General features: G+C 41.6%; 1 protein-coding gene and 1 non-coding gene across 2 annotated transcripts in view; both read right to left on the bottom strand.

Annotated features, from left to right (window-relative positions):
• The window catches only part of plekhb1 (pleckstrin homology domain containing B1), a 68487-nt gene that overhangs the window by 41752 nt on the left and 3141 nt on the right, over positions 1–23594 (bottom strand). The window contains exons 3-5 of the mRNA XM_052026518.1: positions 21647–21799; positions 12393–12495; positions 2540–2579 (exon numbers count right to left, since the gene is read on the bottom strand). Of these exons, the coding sequence (XP_051882478.1) occupies positions 2540–2579; positions 12393–12495; positions 21647–21799 (296 nt within the window). The remainder of the gene's footprint in view (positions 1–2539; positions 2580–12392; positions 12496–21646; positions 21800–23594) is intronic.
• On the bottom strand, positions 4121–4192 carry trnae-cuc (transfer RNA glutamic acid (anticodon CUC)). The gene has a single exon. It is a non-coding gene; the product is annotated as a tRNA-Glu (tRNA).

The following is a 23594-nucleotide window of genomic DNA, read 5'->3' on the forward strand; positions in this document are numbered from 1 at the left end:
CCACTGAGCTTTTCAACAACTTTCTGTTTTTTTATTTCAGGTAATCAGCATCTGCAATATTTTATTGGCAGGGCCAGCATTTATTGCCTAACCCTAATCACTCAGATATTGGTGAGCTCTCTTGAAACATTGTGACTGTGTGGGGAATGTTTTTCGCCACAAATATTGCAGTCAGCTTGACCATTATCTGTGATATTTTAGAAAAACGAGCATTTGACTCAAGAGTGAACAGTTCAATCCTCATTAAGGAAGAGGCAGCTTTGGGTCTCTTGAAGAACATTAAGAAAGATAAGTCCACAGGGCCTGATGGGATATACCCCAGGTTATTGAGAGAGGTAAGAGATGAGATTGCTGGGGCCTTGACCAAGATCTTCATGTCCTCTCTAGCTACAGGTGGTGTCCCAGAGGACTGGTGAATAGCTAATGTTGTTCCTTTGTTTAAGAAAGGAAATAGGGAGAATCCTGGTAACTATAGACTGGTGAGTCTCACATCAGAGGTAGGGAAGCTATTGGAGAGGATTCTTTGAGATAGGACTTATGAGCATTTGGAGAGCCATGCCTCAATTAGGGACAGTCAGCAGGGCTTTGTGCAGACAAGTCTTGCCTTACTAACTTGATTAGGTTTTTTGAGGAGGTGACAAAGGTGATTGATGAAGGTAGAGCTGTGGATGTTGTCTACATGGATTTTCGTAAGGGGTTTGACAAGGTCCCACATGCTAGACTCATCCAGAAGATTGACATCCATTGGACTTGGTCATTTGGATTTGGAATTGGCTTGCCCATAGAAGACAGAGGGTAGTGGTTGATGGGACTTATTCTGGCTGGAGGTCCATGACTATTTGGTATTCCACAGGGATTTATACTGGGACATCTGCTGTTTGCGATATATATAAATGACTTGGATGAAAACGTGGAAGGGTGGGTTAGTAAGTTTGCAGATGATACAAAGATTGGTGGTGTTGTGGATAATGTAGAAGATTGCCAAAAAATACAGCAGGATATAGATCAGTTGTATATATGGGCAGAGAAATAGCAGATGGAATTTAATCTGGCCAAATGTGAGGTGCTGCAATTTGGGAGGTCAAATGTAAAGGGACAGTACACAGTTAATGGCAAGACCCTTAAAGGTGTTGAGGTACAGAGGGATCTTGGGGTCCAAGTCCATAGCTCCCTGAAAGTGCCTGCACAAGTTGAAAGGGTAGTAAAGAAGGCATATGGCATGCTTGCCTTTATTAGTTGAGGTACTGAGTTCAAGAGTCAGGAAGTTATGTTGCAGCTTTATAAAACTCTGGTTAGGTTGCATCTGGAGTATTGCATTTAGTTCTTGTCACCACATTATAGGAAGGATGTGGAGGCTTTGGAGAGGGTGCAGAAGAGATTTACCAGGATGCTGCCTGGATTAGAGGGCATGGGCTATGAGGAGAGGTTGGATAAACTTGGGTTGTTTTCTCTGGAGCAGTGGAAGCTGAGGGGAGACCTGATAGAAGTTTATAAGATTATGAGAAGCATAGATAGAGTAGACAGCCAGTATCTTTTTCCCAGTGTTGAAATGTCTAATACTGGAGGGCATGCATTTAAGGTTAGAGGGTAAGTTCAAAGGAGATGTGCGGGCAAGTTTTTTACACAGAGAGTGGTGGGTGCCAGGAATGCACCGCCTGGGGTGGTGGTGGAGGCAAATATGATAGAGGCATTTAAGAAGCTCTTAGATAGGAATATGAATGTGCGGAGAATGGAGGGATATGGACTTGTGTAGGCAGAAGGGAATAGTTTAGTAGGCTTTTAATTACTAATTTAGTTAGTCCGGCATAACATTGTGGGCCGAAGGGCCTGTTCCTGTGCTATACTGTTCTATGTTCTGGAAGCCAGCACTGTAAGTGCTGCAAGATACAAGGTGTGCATTTAACAGAGTCAGAATAATAAATATGCACTTTGAATCTTAGAATAAAGCAATGAGAGATTAGTGGAGACACAAGAGAGTGCAGATGCTGGAATCTCGAGCAACACACAAGTTGCTGGAGGAACTCAACAGGCCAGGCAGCATCTGTGGAGGGAAATGGAAAAGACCCTTCATCCCAAAACCTTGACTATCTATTTCCCTCCACAGGTGCTGCCTGGCCCGCTGAGTTCCTCCAGCATCTTCTTTGTTGAATGAGAGATTAGCCACTGGTGAGCAGAGCAAAGTGCACATATTCAGGCATGAAATTAAAAGCTCCTTTTTATTCATAACTTCAATTCAATTCATAATAGTGAGAATTTTTTGGAATAATTCAGGTCGAAAGTGGTGTACCTCATGTTATAGAAAACATTAACTCAAGCCACAGTCTCATAGTCACAAGGAGCGAGAATACATGATATTTTAATCCACTCTTAACCCATCCCAACCATTGAACCTCTCTGAGCAGAATGTCCAAATTTGGTTTTATTTAAACATTGTACATTTTCATTCGTCTCCATTTGAGTATTAAATAATGTTTGAAGAAATCTCAATAATCAAGATAAATTGTTATAAAATAGAAACCATTTAAAAAATTGCTCTTACCACATTGGACTTTGCTTCCAGGAAAGCCAGCTTCCATGCCCTGCCACACACAATATAAGAAAAACAGAAAAGATTTCATTGATTTGGATTTAGAATTTTTCCATACAATGTCAAGAAATTGCACCAAAACCTTATACTCACTGTTTTATGATTATTAGGGGCAAAAATAAGTTCAATTTCTGAACTGCAAGATATTTGAGATAGCTTGACTACATAAATGATATCACTTGATAGTCTTGTTAATGTATCGAATTCAGAATCAGAATCAGGTTTATTATCACTGACCTATGTCGTGAAATTTGTTGTTTTGCAGCAGCAGTAAAGTGTAGGACATAAAAATTACTGTGTTACCAAAAAAAAAATAAATTAACAAGATAGAGTAAAAGAGGAATAATGAGGTAGTGTTTATGGGTTCATGGACCGTTCAGAAATCTGATGGCGGAGGGGAAGAAGCTGTTCCTAAAACATTGAGTGTGGGTCTGCAGGCTCCTGTACCTCCTCCCTGATGGCAGTAATGCGAAGAGGGCATGTCCCGGATGGTGAGGGTCCTTAATGATGGATGCTGCCTTCTTGAGGCACCGCCTCTTGAAGATGTCCAAGATGGTGGGGAGGGTTGTGTCTGTGATGGAGCTGGCTGAGTCTACAACCCTCTGCAGCCTCTTTTGATCTTGCACATTGGAGCCTTCATACCAGGCGGTGATGCAACCAGTCAGAATGCTCTCCACCGTACATCTGTAGAAATTTGCAAGAGTCCTTGTTGACATACCAAATCTCCTCAAACTCCTAATGAAGTAGAGCCGCTGGCATGTCTTCTTTGTGATTGCATCAATGTGTTGGGCCCAGGATTGATCCTCTGAGATGTTGATGCCCAGGAACTTGAAGCTTCTCATCCTTTCCACAGCTGACCCCTCAATGAGGACTGGTGTGTGTTCTCCCGACTTCCCATTCCTGAAGTCCACAATCAATTCCTTGGTCTTGCTGACATTGAGTGCGAGGTTGTTGTTGCAACACCACTCAACCAGCCCATCTATCTCACTCCTATACACCTCCTCGTTGCCATCTGGGATTCTGCCAACAACAGCAGTGTCATCAGCGAATTTATAGATGGTGTTTGAGCTGTGCCTAGCCACACAGTCATGAGTGTAGAGAGAGTAGAGCAGTGGGTTAAGCACACATCCTTGAGGTGCGCCTGTGTTGATTGTCAGCGAGGAGATGTTATTACTGATCCACACTGACTGTCGTCTCCCAATAAAGAAGTCAAGAATCCAGGTTAAGATAAGATATCTTTATTAGTCACATGTACATTGAAACACACAGTGAAATGCATCTTTTTGAGTAGTGTTCTGGGGGCAGCCCGCAAGTGTCACTACACTTCTGGTGCCAACATAGCATGCCCAAAACTTCCTAACCCGTATGTCTTTGAAATATGGGAGGAAACTGGACCACTCGGAGGAAACCCATGCAGGCACAGGGAGAACGTACAAACTCCTTACAGATAGTGGCTGGAATTGAACCCGGGTCACCGGCACTGTAATAGCGTTATGTTAACCATCACACTACCGTGCCTGCCCTAAAATTATGTTCCCTGACCAGGAATTGAACCTGGGTCGCGGCGGTGAGAGTGCCGAATCCTAACCACTAGACCACCAGGGAAGCTGTTGCAGAGTGAGGTACACAGGCCCAGGTTTTGAAACAAATGTCAATCCATAAAGCAAGCAATCTGAGATTTTATTTGGACTCTTTTTTGACTAGTGAAGAATAGACATGGAGGTGGCAGATGCATTTTTTACGCCTTCTGTGTTACTGGGCCCATATGTTAACTTTGGCCCAGGGTCAGAGTCTGGACAAATGACAAATGGGCAGAAGCACTCCCCAAGCTCACAAGGAGCTCGGTGTTACTTTACCATCTTCAAAATGCATGACCAAGGTGCTTGGCTTTTGATGTTAAAAATAATAGGATGCATAATTACTAACAACAAGGAAATGCAGAAGACAACTAAAGATGTAAAGATGACCATACATTTAGATTTTGTTGCTAGTGCAGCAGTTATTGCTGCTGCCTCACAGTTCCAAGCACCCAGGCTCAAGTGTTGTCTGTAAGGGACTCTACATTGATGTATGGGATTTGCCAAGTACTTCAGTTTCCTCCTACATCCCAAAGATGTGCTTGTAGGTTAACTTGGGAATGTAACTTACCTCTTGGTGTAGGTAAATTGCAAAAGAATCAAAGGGGAGTTGACAGACATGTGAGAGAGAATAATTTGCAGTGGTAGAGGGAAATGAGGAGAGCAACGAATGTGATGGCTCGGCTGGGAGTTGGCATGGATCAGACGGGCCAAATGGTCTCCTTCTGTGGCATGATGTAAGCAAATACCCTGCTTGTATCAGCTGTGCAATAATAGCTGGTGAAAGTGGAGGTGTTTTCAATTTTCTAATCTTCCAGCTAACTGAACATTGATCATCAAATTGCAGGTGGGTTCCTCAGCAAACAACATGCTGTAGCACACTGATGAATGGCTGCAACATTTATCTTGCAAATTATGAGCATCAGAGGCATTTTTGGAGAAATCCTGGAATTTGTTATCCTGCATCACATGTGCAATGGACTCAACTGCCTAAATATAATAGGCCTATTCAAATCTTAGAACAGTATCTGAAGCATTTCTCACTAAGCTCTTTCCCTGGTGGAATACCTTCTATAATGCCAAAGACCATAGAATGGATACTGAACTGGATGCTGATTCAATGTTGCTTTCAAGCTGCCGTATAAAAGACTGTCAATACAAAAATAACCCATACTGCTGACAGGGACACTATATAATTAAATAGAAAATACATTTATTTCTAGGTTGGCTTTTCATCCAATGACACAAATTGCTTAACACTGTGGTGTAGTTTGATTGAAACTCAGAAATCAAAGTAGCCTCCAAATGTTCCAAAAATTGGCTCTGTGTTCTGCACCAGCTCACATGTAGATGTCATCTTAACACACCTCAATTTACGCTGAAAATAGGCAATCCTTGATTGTAATAGGAAGAACACATTTCTCCTTTCTCTTTAATATTTTACCTGCTCTCTTCATTACTGAAAGCCAGGGAAACCTGGGACCTTGTAATGAAAGCTTCTATAACAAGACTCTGCACCTTTATGTATCTTTAATAGCAGCAAAGCTATTACTTCTCAGGCACCAGACAAAGGAAATATTGGGCTGCGCAATCACCCTAACAAGAGGAGGGCAAAGTGTAAAAATTACTCCTAAACTGAATATAGGTTTCTTACTGCCTCCAGCTCCCAGAAATTTCTGATGGATCTGCAAATTTAAAAAGAAATAACAAATCTATGACCATTTTAAATTAGCATTATGAAAGAAATTTCATTAAAGGATAACCAAGGGGAATGTGCAGAATATCAGGTGAGGGACTAGAGAGCAGTCAATGAGTAACTGAGTAAGTACCTATTGGTTTACCCTACATTCACAGAATAGAAGTTCCTAAGGTTTCACCACAACTTTCACAGAATGCAGTTATGGACAGGGGTGTACACCTTGACATATGTTTACACATGTGAAGATACAATAGAGCAGATTTCCTTTTTCTTATTACTGAAAGGCTATGGTGGGTAAGTGGTTATCAACCCTGGTCTTTAACAAGGCAAGTCAGACATACTTGGTCACTATGGGGATGGAGAAATTGAATTGTTGCTGGTGGGAGAATGTAATTTGAGTTTCATGTTCTGAGGAGATTTAACTCCTAATCAACAGCAACAAGTTGGCTTGGGCCTATTCTGCTCATGGTTCCTCAGTACATTGGTACATTTTCTTTTAAACGCAGATTGCTCCAGAGCCCAGGGGAGTAAGGGTACTTGCCCAGCTTCAATCCTTATAGGACATACCTTTGGACTAATGCCAATGAGACAAGTGACCCTCTGCCAGAAGAGGCAGATCAGCTGCTGGAAGCTCACCCAAATAATAACGGAGCTCTGAGACACAAATTTAACCAATTCTGGGTGCAGACGCTGCAGAACAGTCACAGGATTAAACAGTTTGACAAATGTTTACACTTGTCAAGATACAGCTGTGCAGCTTTTACTCTTCTTGTGCTTGAAGGGGAATGGAGGGCAAGTGGCTACGTCACTAGACTCACAACCCTGGTCTCTTACAAGGTAAGTCAGAAATACCCAGTCAGAGCAGAGTTTGGGTCATTACTGCTGGGGGATGGCAAAATCTCTTGCGGAATTTGAACTTTACATTTTGAGGAGCATTAAATCATCTAATTTTAGGAAGAAAAGGAAATTCTATTCGCTGGCTTGTTGGTTAATTGGCCAATGTAAATTAGGAGTATTAGAATCTGGGAGAGTTGATGGGAAAGTGGGGAGAATAAAGTAGGGTTGGTATAATTGGGTGCTCGATGGTCAGCACTGACGTAATAGGCTTGAAGGGCCTATTTCTGGGCTGCCTGACTCTAGCAGGATGCAAAAGTAACCTCGTTCCCTCTCTGAATCATTTCCTTAATTTCACATTGACATTACTTATCCAGAAAGCTAAACTCAACCATCTTAACCTGGCTTCTTAGAATTCTCACTACATGGGCCCTTCTGTGTAACTTGGGAATGAGAGTGGGAGGACAAACGCTGAGCCATCAAGGGCAAGGGCCACATGCTGAATCCTTCTTACATGTCTCTGAATCGTGGATATGAAATTGTGAAGCTTCAGCAGAGAGTTAAAGATTATAGTCCAGTTTTAAAAGTGAGGTGAAGTTTTGGAGGCTCAGAATTTCCTCCAAGATATTCATGTGGCACTGCTGTGGTTTAGATTCAATGCCAGTGTATAGCAGGAGGGCAGAGTGGTACCACAATTATTGCTGTTGCTGCACAGCATCAGTGGTTAGAGTTCGATCCTGACCGAGGGAGCTGTCTGTGTGGAGTTTGTACGTTCTCCCTTTGACCACCTGGATTTACCCTGTGTGCTCCGGTTTCCTCCCACGTCCCAAAAATGCACCGGTCGGTAGGTTGATTGGCCACCGTAAGTTAACCCTCATTGGTGTAGGTGGCAGGAGAGCCGGGGGAGTTGATGAGAACGTGTTAGAGAGGTTGGGTTGCAGGGAAGTGGGGAACGTGACTGATGAGCATGCCCTGATAGCTGCACGGACTTGATGGGAGGAATGGCCTCCTGTTCTGTCATTAGAAAATATGAGATGAGAATGTGGGAACAAACCTGAGGAATTTCAGAATATCTGAATCTTTTCTTCATATTTCTTATTTCCTTATGACATAGAACGAAGACTTTTGGCCAGCAGGCATATCCCAGCCCTCAGTGTAGCCGCAACAATCTTATTCCCCCACCTAGAGTTTTGAACTGTGTTACAAACATCCACCATTCCACATTTGATAATACTTGAAACACAGCCAGTACCTGCAGCAACAGAATGTTACAGCTACATGTAGCAGGAAATTAAATGAGCATTGTAATTCCTTGGTGAGTTTGCACATGACTACACACCTCATCAGCTCCATAGCACACACAGTGCAACACACATCTCCCACGATATAACACCAAGCTAATTACAGGAATAATAAACAATTCTTCAACAGAAAAGAATTAAAGGGAGAGAGAAAACACTATGGCCCTCTTCACATGCAGATTTCAGGAAAATAAGCATTTTCTTCTTGCATTGGGTACTCTCAAGTTTATTTAATTTGGTTGAATAACATTTTTTGACCCAACAGCAGTGGTCTGTTAACTTCTTTTAATAACTGTATCATATTTTGTTTCTGAACCATACCTAACCCTCAAGCTGCAGGGAATTTAACAGAGACATATCACTTCCACAAGCTGTGAGCATTTAAAAATACTCCAGTAGTAATAGGTTGCAAAATTCACAAGGTGAGTTTCAAGGTATACTGAATGTCAATTTCAAAGCTATCAGCAGTTTTAACATATATCTGGAAATAAGAATCAGATCTTTCTCGTATAATACATGGGGAAAGGATTCTATTGCTCTAATCTAATAAAAGGAATACTTCAATGTAGAATAAAATATTAGGAAACTGATTCATTTGTGTAAATAATGTCAGTGTACACAATAAAGCAACAAAGATGCAGCAGTATTGCAGTCTAGTTATATGGATATGAACGACTAGTAAGTAACCAGTCATCTAACCTGATATCCAATAATCCTGTAAGGAAAGGAAATAAATTCAGTGTAATTTGTATTTACACTGCTGAATTTGAGACATGTTTTTGTGATCTCCATACTGAACAGAAGATTATCTTTCAATTAAGATATCAGCTGATTTACATCATCCATTACAATTATACTCAGTTCTCTTATAGATTTTTCTAAAGCATGCAGTCTTCAACCAGTCAAGAGATTGCAGTGGGACAAAGACTGCTAAAATGTCACACAGCCATTGTTTAAACAGACTATTATGCTGATTCCTTAGTAAGAGAGCAACGTTTTCATTTGAACATTGCAAGCACATCCTGGAACCCAAACCTTCTGACACTTCTTTTAATCTTTTGTTTGTAGGGTTTATTGTTCAGTGAAGCCCTCAAGAAAGTTAGCACTCTGGTTTTAAATTTTGAGAATCAGATTTTGAATAGTTAAGTATAAGGCAGATAATAATATGATAGATTTAATGAATTTGCACTCCAGGTGCAGAGCATTCTGTACTGACAGTGCGTATCAGGAATTAATGTGTGCAAATCAGCACACAATCCCACAAGATTCTATGCCTTTTATTTTCATTGTTCTTGGGATGTAGGTGACACTGACATTGCTGCATATGTTGTTCCCCCTTGTGCTTTGAAAGTGACATGGTGGAAGCTGCAGAGTGGGGGTCTGGAATGGTAGTATCAGCCACTAGCAGCTTTCAAAGGGCTGTTGGCTGCCCTTGACATTGAAACATTTTTTAAGAGAGAAAAATGCTTCAGGACAGAACAATCTCATTCATCAGTTAGCATCTGGCAGTAAAGTAAAAGGTTGTATAGCAATGAAGGGCAACCCTGATTCAATGGTGGCATCATCTGAATGGGGTGTAGAGGTGGGAAGGTAAAGGGGGAATGGGTGAGGGGGAAATAAAATTATTTTTATAGACCTCCTTTGAAGCATTCACTTGAAACAGGCATTGAGTGATTGAGGCAATTTTCAGATAATCCAGCTGCATTAATCAAGAGCTCCTATAACTTGAACAGAATGTGTAACCTTGATAAGCCTTGAACAGTGAGTGTACAGGCTCAAAATTCTTAAAGTCTTTACACATCTACTAAGCCAGAACACTAAAACACTGCTGAATTAATCTGTCCAAAATATTCAGTTGTTAGTGATCTGATTAAGTAATTCATCTTAACTATTGCACTTCATTTCCAAAAATATTGTTAAGGAAATAAAACAATAGGGGTTCTGCTGTCTCAGCTATTTAAACTAGTGACAGTACAGGTTCCTTGCTTCATGGGTTAACTGAACTCAGCAGGGATTCTGCAGGTAACATCAGTGCCTCTGAGACAACAAAAGGAATGGTGCTACACCTGCTGTCTAAGCGATGACTCCTGTTGGAAACGTATCAGCTAAGTATAGAATCAGTATAGATGATGCCCTCATATTTGACATTCATAATCATTCAGGAAAAGTATGGTCAGTAAAGGAAAGAAGAGATAGAAATGAAACAGGTTTCAAAAATTATGCTTTTATTATAAACCAAAAAAAATCTCCATTTGCTCATTTTCCTTGTCCTCAACTAAAGAAGACTGTTTAAGCCATTGTTCACAAGTACCTACAGTGACTTACCCAAGTGCCTAACCTTCATGCATGAGCATAGATTACAGTAGGCTATTCAGTTGTGATAAGCATTCCGGCCAAGTTCACTGCAGCATTCACATGACTTCTACATGGGTGCAATCTCAGTGATCGGGAATGGGCACAATGGTTGATTATATTTTATATTTTCCTAATCTGGGATATTGAAGCTAACTTTTGCATCCAATGCAGCAGAGATCAGCTCCTCATCCCTGATCAGGAATCAAACATGGCTGGTACAGATTTGTTTGAATGACACAGCTGGTGCCACGGTTATTCAAAGAGCCCTCAATAAATGCACTTGTTAATTGATGGTTCCAGTTCCTACTCTAATTCAGTTCATCCCTTCACCTACATGAGAAAAATGAGGTTCACAGCAAATGTTTTTTGAATGCAGATCCGGTGGTCGCTTTGTGAAGCACCTGCATTTGGTCAGTCCCAGGTGACTCTGAGCTTGCTGTTGCTTGCCATTTTAATTCTTCATCCCACTCCTACTCTGACCTATCTGTCTGCTGCCTCCTATACTGTCATAATGAGGCACAACACAAGCTTGAGGAACAGCACCTCAACATCCATTTGGGCATTTTGCAGTTTTTTAGACTCAGTGTCGAATTCTATGACATCAGATGACTCACTTTCTCTGTCTGCATCAGAAATGACTGCATCTGCTGCAAGTAGCTCCGTTTCTCTCTCTCCTTCAGCACAGCCTGACCTGCTGGGCACATCCCACAGTCCTGCATTTCACATTTTACACTTCTTTGGATTGTCACCCTCTCACTGTCCCCTTGAACCCAATGACCAGAGGACCTCTACAATCCTTCCCCATGGCAACTCCCACCTCACCTTGTCACAGATGTTCCCTCCCCCACCATCTCTGCAAATAAAAGCTAACTTATTTTTCACTCTTTCCAAGTTCTCACTCTGGGTCTTTGACCAGCAAAGGTAGATAAGGTAGATAAAGCATATGGAATACGTTTTCATCAGCTAAGACACAGAATGTAACAGCAAGGATGTTAAGGTATAATTGTATAAATCTTTAGTTACGACACAGCTGGAATACTAGGTAGAGTTCTAGTTACCAAATTGTAGGAAGGGTGTGATTGCACCAGGGAAGATTCAGAGGAGGATCCCAGGATGTTGCTTGGGATGAAGTATTTCAGTTATGAGGAGACATTGGATCGGCGAGGTTTGAATTTTTTTGAAGCAGAGAAGGATGAAGGGGGACTTGATTGAGGCGTACAAGATTATGAGGGGCATTGATTGTGTAGATAGTGAGAAACTGTTCCTCTTGGCAAAGGTTGTATGACCAGAGAGCCAAGTTTGAGGTAAGGAGTAAATGATTTAAAGGGAATTTGGGGGAGAATTTCTTTCATCCAGAGGGTGGTTAGCATCTGGAATACACAGTCTGAGGGGTTGGAGGAGGTACTCTCACAACACTTAAATAGTATATAGAGGAACACCTGAAGCACCGTGCATAAAAGGTTACAAGGCAACTACCATGAAGTGGGATTAGCTTACTTAGGTTCTTGATGGCTGGCATGGACAAGGTGGGCCAAAGGGCCTGTTTCTGTGCTGTATGACTCTATGTCTCTTTGCTTCTTGCATTTTCTGCTCTTGCTCAAGATAAGATTGTCTGCTGGTGATTAATATGGAAGCTGTTAGATGCAAAAGTGCCTAATTTGCTGTCTACAAGTGTGATAATAGTTGCCTGAAAGGATAATAATGGGAGCTGTTGACCAATCACATCAATCTCCATCCACTAAATTTACAACTGATCCAGATGTTAGATGAGGAAACCCCACAGTAATGGAAACCATAAATACAAAGTCACCTGTTCCTCTAAAATATGTGAACATATCTCAAAACAAATCTTAAACTGCTCATGAAACAGTAATTTTGTAAAAGAAATCTTTTTAATCTGTATATGTATAAATCAACACTGTTTCCTCAGTTTCCCTGGGGTCCCTGCTTAGTAGATTAGCTACTCTCTACAGCACTCACTGGTAAATTATTCTATTAGATTGGATACATGAGAAAGGGAATAGGATTGATAGACTTACAGTGCATCATCAGCGCTGTCTGCACTAAGTCTCAGTTTTGACCCGTCTTTTAGGTGAATCATCAGCATACATTCCCTACTGGTTTCCTCGGGTGGCAATCCACCTAAAGCAGAAAAGAAGGCAAAATTAATCCAGAAAAAATATATAGGTTAAAGAAAGAGGCTCTGTTCCCCTTCAGCTGTTTCTATCAAGAACAGTATGTAAAACTGGCATTTCAAAAATGTTGTTCAGATCTTGCATTTTTTCAATAATTTGGAGATAATCAATTTCAGTTTTAAACTCTTGTTACATTCTAGGTGAATCCTGGCATAGAATGAAGTTGCACATAAAATGAACGCATGTTGACAAAGGTGCAACTGATGCATTTAGTCTCCAGACAACACCCACACTCTGAAGTAATCATTTCTGTACTGAGCTTCAACCCTTAAACTTACACTACTATAAAACAGGGATAACTTTTGAGGAAGAAAATCTTTTGATTTGACTTGTTTCTAGAATGAAATCTGGAAAAAAATACAATGAAAACTGTACTTATAATGGATGTCTCAAAAGCATTTCACGATTATAATTATTCCTATTCTCCATGACATCATACAGATATAACAGAGAGCAAAAATTAAAAGCATAAAGGCCATTGTTTGTATCTGTGCTACATACTGAATTAGTTCCAAAATGACAACTATTCCATATTACTTGCCATGCCAGTCATTGTTTGGAGAGGACATAAGTTTGGTAACACTATGGAAGTTATGTAGAACAGGCAAATCATAACATTATCATGCAAATGGGATTTCCACTCTAGCTATTGCTTTACATTAATATTTCACAGCAGAACAAGCATCCAGAATCAGCAAGTGCCTATATGACCCCAACCCCTCAACTTTCCCACCAACCAACCCCCCCCCCCCCCCCACCCCACCCCCAGCCCCACCAATTCACTACCACTGTTTAACAGAAACATCAATTTATCGCAAGTTAGCTGCACTAATTCTACAATGGCTTGGTTCTTTCCGAGATCCTTTAAAGTTGCTGAAGTCTACAAGGGTTAAAGTGACAGATGTTGAAAGACTTTTGTTTTATTTCTCCTTGAAAAGTTGCAGGACAGAAAAGACAAATAAAGGGTCACAGTTCAGGACCAACTGCTAGGAGAGGAGATGTGGAAGTGGTGGTGGGGGGAGGGAAGGGGGACAGGAGGGATGAATGGGAGGGAAGGGACGGGAAGAATGAGGAGAATGGCTTTCAACAGGAGAATAAACCTTAGTGAGAAAGAGTATGTGGAGCCTTGGTGGAAACATCTTCTCCGAAACATCTGCTGCATCCTCAGAAAATGGCAAGCATTGGTTTGCCAGTGGATGTCAGGGTCAGAAGGGTCATGAGCACTGATGTGCCTTGCTCCTTTGACAGAGTGGTAGTGGGATACTGCACTTCAGATTCCATTTCACCTGCCAAAACCAGTCGCAGCAAAAATGCACTTCCCCTTTCAGAAATCCAGAGCAGCTTTAATTGCTGCTAAGTACTCACAAAATTGGGCACATAGTAATGTATTAAAAATGGTTAGTGTTGACCACAAGATGAGACCAGTATAAGGATCAGGCAGCATAGACTTGGCCTATCATGATTATTTTTAAGTACTGTGTTTCTTATCACGTCTACACCAACCCGAGCATGTTTGGCTAATGCAAATCTTTCCAGTTCGGCAAATGTATGGTTATAGAGGAAGAAAAATTTTGAGAATATTGATGTAGGAGCAATTCAGCAAAGTTCAAACTCTTCCTAGACTTCAGAGGAAAATTCTGCTGCTTATTCAATACATTCTCAATAAAATCTAAAATTTCCAAAGTGGCAATCTCTAATATGGTCCACAAGAATATAAATTTTGGCAAATGTGAGATTTCGCAGTTCTGCTACAGTAGGAAGGACTTCACTACAATATCCACCCAACATTGTTTGGTGTTAGATTGGATCCAACAGTGTAAAATCCTATTTGTACAGTAACCCTTATTTTGCAGAGAGAGGTGAACAAACAGTAGTGTCCATTCACTACACTTGCTCATGGTCTTCTCTTGGGCTATTACATTGGATTATAGAATGATAGGAAGTCACTTTGGTGTGGGATCCTATTCAGGGATCTGAGAACACTGTGAATTGGAAAGCAAATAACCCATCAGAACAAGGCTGAGGAACTTAGAGCGCGGGTAAGTACGTGGAACTATGATGTGGTAGCCATTAGGGACTTGGCTGTCGCAAGGGCAGGAATGTCTGCTGGATATTCCGGGGTTTAGATGTTTCAAAAGGGACAGGGGCAGAGGTAAAAGAGGTGGGGAAGTGGCTTTGCTGATCAGGGACAGTGTCACAGCTGTAGAAAGGGAAGATGTCCTGGAGGAATCGTCCACTGATTCAATGTGGGTGGAAGTCAGAAACAGAAAGGGAGCGATCACTCTATTGGAAGTATTCTACACACCCCCCCAATAGCAGCAAAGATGCTGAGGAGCAGATTGGGAGGCAGATTTTGGAGAGGTGCAAAAATAATGGGTTGCTGTCGTGGGTGATTTCAACTTCCCTAATATTGATTGGCACCTCCTCAGTGTAAAGGGGATAGATGGGATGGAGTTTGTTCGGTGTGTACAGGAAGGATTCCTGACACAGTATGTGGACAGGCTGACTAGAGGAGAGGCCATACTGGACCTGGTACCAGGCAATGAACCTGATCAGGTTTCAGATCTCTCGGTGGGAGAGCATTTTGGAGATATGACCATAACTCCTTGACCTTTACCATAGTCTTGGAGAGGGATAAGAGCAGACGATATGGGAACGTCTTTAACTGGGGGAGGGGGAATTATGATGCTATTAGGCAGGAACTTGGGGGCGTAAATTGGGAACAGATGATCTTGGGGAAGTGCACAGCAGAAATGTGGAGGTTGTCTAGGGAGTACTTGCATGGGGTTCTGGATAAGTTTGTCCCATTGAGGCAGGGTAAGGACGGTAGAGCGAAGGAACTGTGGTCGACACGAGATGTTGAATATCTTGTCAAGAGGAAGAAAGAAGCTTACCTAAGGTTTAGAAAGCAAGGATCAGACAGGGCTCTGGAGAGTTACAAGGTAACCAGGAGGGAGCTTAAGAATGGACTTCAGAGAGCTAGAAAGGGGCATGAGAAGTCCCTGGCAAGTAGGATCAAGGAAAACCCCAAGGCATTCTACACGTATGTGAAGAATAAGAGGATGACTAGAGTGAGGGTGGGACCAATCAGGGATAAAAGGGGAAACATGTGTCTGGAGTCAGAATAGGTAAGGGAGGTCCTTAATGAATACTTTGCTTCAGTATTCACCAGAGAAAGAGACCTTGATGTTTGTGAGGATGGCCTACGACAGACTGATATGCTAGGGTGTGTCGATGTGAGGAAGGAGGATCTGCTAGAACTATTGAAAAACATTAGGATAGATAAGTCACCGGGGCCGGATGGGATATATCCAAGGTTATTACAGGACGTGAGGGAAGAGGTTGCTGCCCCTTTGGTGATGATCTTTGCGTCCTCACTGGTCACAGGAGTAGTGCCGGATGATTGGAGGGTGGCAAGTGTTGTTCCTTTGTTTAAGAAAGGAAGTAGGGATAACACTGGGAATTACAGACCAGTGAGTCTTACTTCAGTAGTGGGCAAATTACTGGAAAGATTCTTAGAGACAGGATTTATGGGCATTTAGAGAAACATAGGCTGATTAGGGACAGTCAGCATGGCTTTGTGAGGGTCAGGTCATTCCTCATGAGCCTGATTGAATTCTTTGAGGATGTGACAAAGCACATTGATGAAGGTAGAGCAGTGGATGTGGTGTACATGGATTTTAGTAAGGCGTTTGATAAGGTTCCTCATGGTAGGCTTATTCAGAAGGTCAGGAGGCATGGGATCCAGGGAAACTTGGCTGTGTGGATTCAGAATTGGCTCGCCCATAGAAGACAGGGTGGTGGTAGATGGAGTGTATTCTGTCTGGAGGTCGGTGACCAGTGGTGTTCTACAGGGATCTGTTCTGGGACCCCTGCTCTTTGTGATTTTTATAAATGACTTGGATGAGGATGTGGAAGGGTGGGTTAGTAAGTCTGCTGATGATACAAAGGTTGTTGGTGTAGTGGATAGTGTAGAAGGTTGCTGTAGATTATGACAGGATATTGATAGGATGCAGAGCTGGGCTGAGAAGTGGCAGATGGAGTTCAACCCGGATAAGTGTGAAGTGATACTCTTCAGGAGATTGAATTCAAAGGCAGAATACAAGGTTAATGGCAGGACTCTTAGTAGTGTGGAGGAACAGAGGGAGCTAAGGTTCCAAGTCCTTAGATTCCTCAAGTTTTCCATGTAGGTCGATAGGGTTGTTAAGAAGGCGTATGGTGTGTTGGCCTTCATTAGTCAGAGTATTGAGTTCAAGAGCCATGATTTGATGTTGCAGCTCTATAGAACTCTGGTCAGACCACGCTTGGAGTATTGTGTTCAGTACTGGTCGCCTCATTATCAAAAGGATGTGGAAGCTTTAGTGAGGGTGCAGAGGAGATTTACCAGGATGTTGCCTGGATTGGAGAGCATGTCTTATGAGGATAGTTTGAGTGAGCTAGGGCTTTTCTCTTTGGAGCGAAGGAAGATGAGAGGTGACTTGATAGAGGTGTACAAGATGATAAGAGGCATAGATTGAGTGGACAGTCAGAGTCTTTTTCCCGGGCCACAATGGCTAACACAAGGGGACATAATTTTAAGGTGATTGGAGGAAGGTATAAGGGCGAATGTCAGGGGTAAGTTTTTTACACAGAGAGTGGTGGGTGCGTGGAACGAACTGCCGGCAGAGGTTGTGGGGGCAGATACATTAGGGACATTTAAGAGACTCTTAGATAGACACATGAATGATAGAAAAATATGGGGCTATGTGGGAGGGAAGGGTTAGATAGATCTTAGAGCAGGATAAAATGTCGGCACAACATTGTGGGCCGAAGGGCCTGCACTGTGCTGTAGTGTTCTATGTTCTATGTTCTAGAATGAAGAATTACTAAGCCTCAAACCTGGAAGCATCTGCTGGAATAGATAATTCAATGCAAAGTGATCTACACAAAGCAAAAGAAACAGAAAGAAGGATAACATTAAAGAAGGACAAGACTAAATTTTTTTATATAATCTCCAACAGTATTAATAAGCTGCTGTCTTATGCAATGAGACAGTGGATAGTGCTTTTTAATGCAAGTTGTTTGGAGATATTATTTGGTTAAAATCAGTTAGCATCCACAAATCAAGTGAATCACAATGATTTGATTTCTTTTGTATTTACTTGTCACTTCAACATCATTCTAATGTTACCTGCTGCAACTTGTATCTGTTCTTCATTTCTGTCAGTTCTTTCCCTCTGTCATAATGAACAATGAAAACAAAAGAAACTTCTAACAGGCAAGTTTCATGGGAAATTCCAGGCAGCAACACTGTTCATAGCTCACCGCATGGGCAAAGATATTTTGCTTATCATTCTGCAAATGGGCATACAGTTTTTGTCTTATTGCTCATGCAGTTCTTATTCTGACAAGATTTTAATACTTAAAGGGATTACATTTTAATGAGATCACCTCTCATTTTTCCAGTATCTAGAGAATATATGCCCATTCCATTCTATTACTCCTGTTACCCTATGCTCGTAATGCAGAGGACAACCTAGTAAACAGTTGTTGCACTCCTCAGCTTAATACACCCTTGCTTCATTAAGGAGACAAAAGCTGCACATAGACTTCTATGTTTGGTTTCACCAAAGCCCTACATAATTGAAATAAAGATTAACATAATATTTCTCTTCTTAATTACGTTATATACCTACATGTTAACTTCCAATGACCCGTATGCAAAGATAAATTTATTGCTCTGAAACTCATCCTCTTCCAATCTCTTGTTTGTTAAAAAAGTTCTGTTTTTCTTTTTATCTTCCCAAAGAGTTGATTTCCCACTTCCCCATATTATACTCCATCTGATATCTTTTGTCCATCATCGAACTGGTTTCTGTACCTTTGCAGCTTTTTTACTTTCCTCTCCCTACTTTCTCATTTTGCTTCAAAGCCACCAACCTAGGTTGTAAGTAGCCGTGGCCCACTTGCTGATTTTCACTCCAGACAATGGCTTGTTTATTTATGCTTTGTTTTCTGTCCATTAATCAATCCTCCATCTATTTTAATATATTATCCCTGTCCCATAATCTTGTGGATCAATCAATCGTGTAGCACATTTGAGATTGCCTTACAAAAATCCAAATATATTGCAACTATTGGTTCTACCCTACTTGTTACGTCCACAAAAACTTTAACAGATTTATCGAACAATATTCTTGTCTATGGAACTACTAACTCTGCCTAATTATAATGATTTTCAAAGTGACCTGTTAACACATCCTTAACAATATGCTCCATCATTTTCTCCACTTCTGATGTCAGGCAATTGGCCTATAGTTCCCTTCTCCTCCTGATGGTCATAGAGTCATACACCGTAGAAATGGGCCCTTCAGTTCACCATATCCATGCTGACCATTTTACTCAGCTACACTAATCCTATTTGCCCACATTAGGTCCATATCCTTCTATGCCTTTCCTATTTACATGCCTGTCTAAATGTCTCTTAAACATAATGATTGTATCTGATTCCACTATCTTCTCTGGCAAAACAAACCAGATATCAACCACTCTCTCTGAAAAAAAATCTTTCCCCTCAAATCCCCTCTAAAACTCCTTCCTCTCACCTTAATCCTATATCTTCTTGTTTTTGATTCTGACTACCCTATCTATGCCTCTTATAATTTTATGTAGCTCTCTCAGTTCACCCTTCAGCCTCATACACTCCAGGGAAAACAAGGCCAGCCTATCCAATCTCTCTCCATAACTAAAGTCCTCCAATCCAGGCAACATCCTGGACATCAGATTTCTTTATTAGTCACATGTACATCAAAACACACAGTGAAATGCATCTTTTGCGTAGAGTGTTCTTGGGGCAGCCCACTAGTGTCGTCACGCTTCCAGTGCCAACATAGCATGCCCACAACTTCCTAACCTGTACGTCTTTGGAATGTGGGAGGAAACCGGAGCACTCGGAGGAAACCCACGCAGGCACGAGGAGAACATACAAACTCCTTACAGACAGCAGCTGGAATTGAACCCAAGTCGCTGTCGCTGTAAGGCATTACACTAAACGCTACACTACCGTGCCTGCCCCCTGATAGATCTCTGCACTTTCTCCAGCACAACCACATTCTTTCTACAATGTGATGACTAGAACTGGATACAATACTCCAAGTTCAGTCTACCCAGTGTTTTGTAAAGTTGCAACATTACATTCCAACTTTTATATTCTATGCCCCAACCTACGAAGGCAATCATGTCACATGCCTTCTTCAGCACCCTATGTACCTGTGTTTCCACTTTCAGGGAACTATGGATTGAAGCCAAGGTCCCTCTATTCACCAACATTCCTTAGCACCCCAGCATTTACTGCATATGTCCTAACGTCATTTGACTTCCTAAAATGCATCGCCTTGCAATTGTCAGGATTAAATTCCATCTGCCAACATGCTGCCCAACTTTCAATCTGATCTATGCCCTTACACAACCTTCCTCATATCCACAATGTCACAAACTTTCATGTCATCTGCAAATTCACTAATTATACCTTTATGCCTTTACATGTCCTATCTTTCAATTTATTGGGACCATTCTAAAATCTGCATAACTCTGAAAGATCAAAACCAATGCATTTACTATCTCTGCAACCACTTGTTGAAACCTAGAATGTAGATCATTGGATTCGAGAAACTTGTCCAATTCATTTCATGGGGTATTTTTAACTAATAATTTTACACTCTTATTAGATGTTCCATTCTCCACAATTCTGATATGTTCCTTATGGTTTTTATTGTGCAATGTGCCACAAAGTATTTGCTAATCAATTCTGTCAAGTCCTTATTCACCATACTAATTTCTCTTGTCACTGCTTCAAGGAGCCCACCTTATGTTTGCTAATCCTTTCTTTTTTTCACAGGGTAGAGCAGAGATCGTCAGCATATATTAAGAATCTGACTTCTGGCTTTTGCATAATGTTGCCAAGAGGCAACATGTGAAGGAAAAATAAGAAGGGACCAAAGCTGGGGGGGTTTCCAGAAATAATACGTCGACTTATTTTTAAATAGATCTGTTCTACTCAGTGCCAATGAACTGCCTGAGCCACAATCTCAAAAAAGCAACCACAAGCAAGGTAGACCCTTCAACTACAAATGAAAGTGCCGAATTTGTGTCAGGAAGTCTACTGGAATTTTTCACAAGATCACAAGACAAAGGAGCAGAAGTAGGCCATTCTGTCCATCGAGTCTGCTCCATGAGCTAAACTAAAACTATTCCTATCTAGCCCCAATTTCCAGCCTTATCCCCATACCCCTTGATACCTTGACTAATTAGATACCTATCTATCTCCTCCTTAAACGCTTCCAATGATCGGGCCTCCACAGCTGTACGTGGCAAAGAATTCCATAATTTCACTACCCTCTGGCTAAAGAAATTTCTCCTCATCTCTTTTAAACCGGTACCCTCTAATTCTAAGATTGTGCCCTCCACTATTACCGCATCATTTCTCATGCCATCCATTGTAATAACCCAAGAGAGCCAAATTGTGTTGACTTATGGTTCATTATGTGCTGCCCCAACACTGAATAAGAGATGCATTTGGAAATCCCCAAACTTCATAAACAAAATATTCTACCAAGTTGAATGGATTCAAGTCAATGTCCCAATGCCACAAAGCACTCTAGGATTATATAGGATTCCATAGGATACATGGCATGGAAACTGGTCACTGAGCCCAACCAGTCCACATCCACCATTCAAGCCTCCCTCTTTCTTTCCCCATCTAAGTCTATCAGAGTAAACCTCTATCCCCTTCTCTCTCATGTTCTTGTCCACTCATGCAATTGAATGTATTATTTGCTTCAAACCATTCTCTGTGGAAGTTCAATATTCTCACCACTCTTTTGGCCCAGAACTTTATTCGGAATTCCCTATTGAAATTTCTTGGTGACCCCCAGATGCTGATGGCTCTTCCTCAATATTCTCTTTCTAACCATTCTATCAAAACTCTTCATAATATTAAAAAAATCTATTAGGTCACCTCCAACCTTCCTTTCTCAAAAGGTCTACTCTGTTCAGCAAGTTGTTCACCAGGGAATGAAACAAATCATTGTTAAACTTACAAAGTGACAGGAAATATTTACCTGTGCATTCATATCCCACCTTTACACTTAAGCAATTTATTTTTAGATGGATTCTGTCTTCCAGTTGATTGCGATTTTCATCTTGATAATAATAAAGGCTACCATCCAGCCATAAATCAAACCAGTTCCTCTTCCATCGCCGAAGAACTGAGCCTAAAGACACACAACGTTACATATGTTCATCGGCTGCCCACGTTAATGCAGGATTAAGAAATTTACTGTTGAACTTTAAAATGGTTCAATTACAGTGAAGCTTCAAATAGATTCAAATAAAGGAAATCCCTGCCACTCAAAAGTCAAAAACAGGGGGCAAAGATTCACATAATACAGTGGTTTCCTCACAAACTCTTTGAATTTACGATATTTAAAGCTGTAAAAGTAATTATAAAGTTAATTGATTTAAATACGTGATAGACAAGTGTTTGAATTTAAAAACAACGATTTTAACTTCTTTCAAGGTGTCCCTTTCGAAAGCGCAGTGACGAGTTAAAAGTACTGACTTTGTCTCCACAACCAACCACTCTTCACCGGAGCCATCCTCGGTCTTCCGAGGAAGGGACGACCGCCCAGCGGGACCTGGGACAGCTCCTTCGGCTCTCGCCTGGTTTAGGACCGAATTTGTCTTCCTTCGCGCACTTGCGCTGGAACAATTTGCACTCGACAGCTCAGGGGATGGCGGCCTCTTCTCTTAATCCTGATCCCAATGACCGGATTAGGATTTATCATCACGGGTTGATCCAGCCACTGAAGCTTCTAGAAAACAGGTCGAGGACGTTTTTGCAATTTCACACGCACAATGAAGCAAACATTCTTCAGAAACCAGCTCTGTTTCTGGAGCTGTTCACAAAACAAAAAATAAGTCCCGCAATTTTTTCGTTATTACTCCTTGCCAGGTTCCCCAGACAAGCTAATGCCCAGAGTTCCCTCCAGATACGAGCAATCAATTATTAATTTAGACATTAAAAATTGCAATGCCAATTAATTTAAAAATGAGGTTAGAATGGGTTTTTAATTTCTAAAGGCACCCCATTTGTAACCAGGCACTTTCTAACAAGTTTCAACTATTGTATATAAGAAAGGTAGACCGTTTAAAAGGCGTATTGATGCCAGTTAATACCGCTCCAGTTAAGATTGTGTGTTAACACCAATGTATTTCACACTGTGCAGAAAGACTATGACCACGACAAAGGGAAATGGAATTATAGGCATTTTGCCCTTGTTAGTTGGGTTGAACCGAAAGAAGCTGATATGTTTGGCACGGTGTCCGAACTCCACAAACTTCCTCCGCTGGATAGTTTTTGACAGTGTCCTTGCATACACTTGCGAGACGTAGCCTGGGAGTTGCAGTGTGTGTGTGTGTGTGTGTGTGTGTGTGTGTGTGTGTGTGTGTGTGTGTGTGTGTGTGTGTGTGTGTGTGTGTGTGTGTGTGTGTGTGTGTGTGTGATGGACGCACATTTCGCAGGAGACGGGCCTTACCTGCCGGCACTTAGGTGCGCTGCACCAGATACTGAGTGGGAAGAGATGCTGCAATCTTTTACCAGAAGGCTAATGTTGTGCCAACTGGAAACAACAGGCTGACGATTTTTCCAATCTTGATTGCTGCGTCCCTGTTCAATTAGATGCATATTGTATCAAATGGGACGTGGTGCAGCCTCAGGCTCTGGGCAGAGGTTGAGTTTGTGCCAGGGGATTCACGGCAGGCTGGGGCTCATCCAGGACTGTATTGCAGGACACGGAAGGTGATGCTGGTAGTTCTGAGTCTCACACGTGGAGCTTTACTCAATGTCTTAAAGTTATTTCGTGGAATATGTGAATGAGAAGTTAAAGGGGCCAAAGATAACTTCATTGGGGGCATCAGAGGTGTGGAGGCAGAGAAGCCTTTGACAACAGCTGGACGGGTAAAGGTGGAACCAAGCAGGGGCAGTCATACACGGCTGCAGAAGAGAGG

This window comes from Pristis pectinata, chromosome 11, assembly GCF_009764475.1.
Source record: "Pristis pectinata isolate sPriPec2 chromosome 11, sPriPec2.1.pri, whole genome shotgun sequence".
Classification (NCBI taxonomy): domain Eukaryota; kingdom Metazoa; phylum Chordata; class Chondrichthyes; order Rhinopristiformes; family Pristidae; genus Pristis; species Pristis pectinata.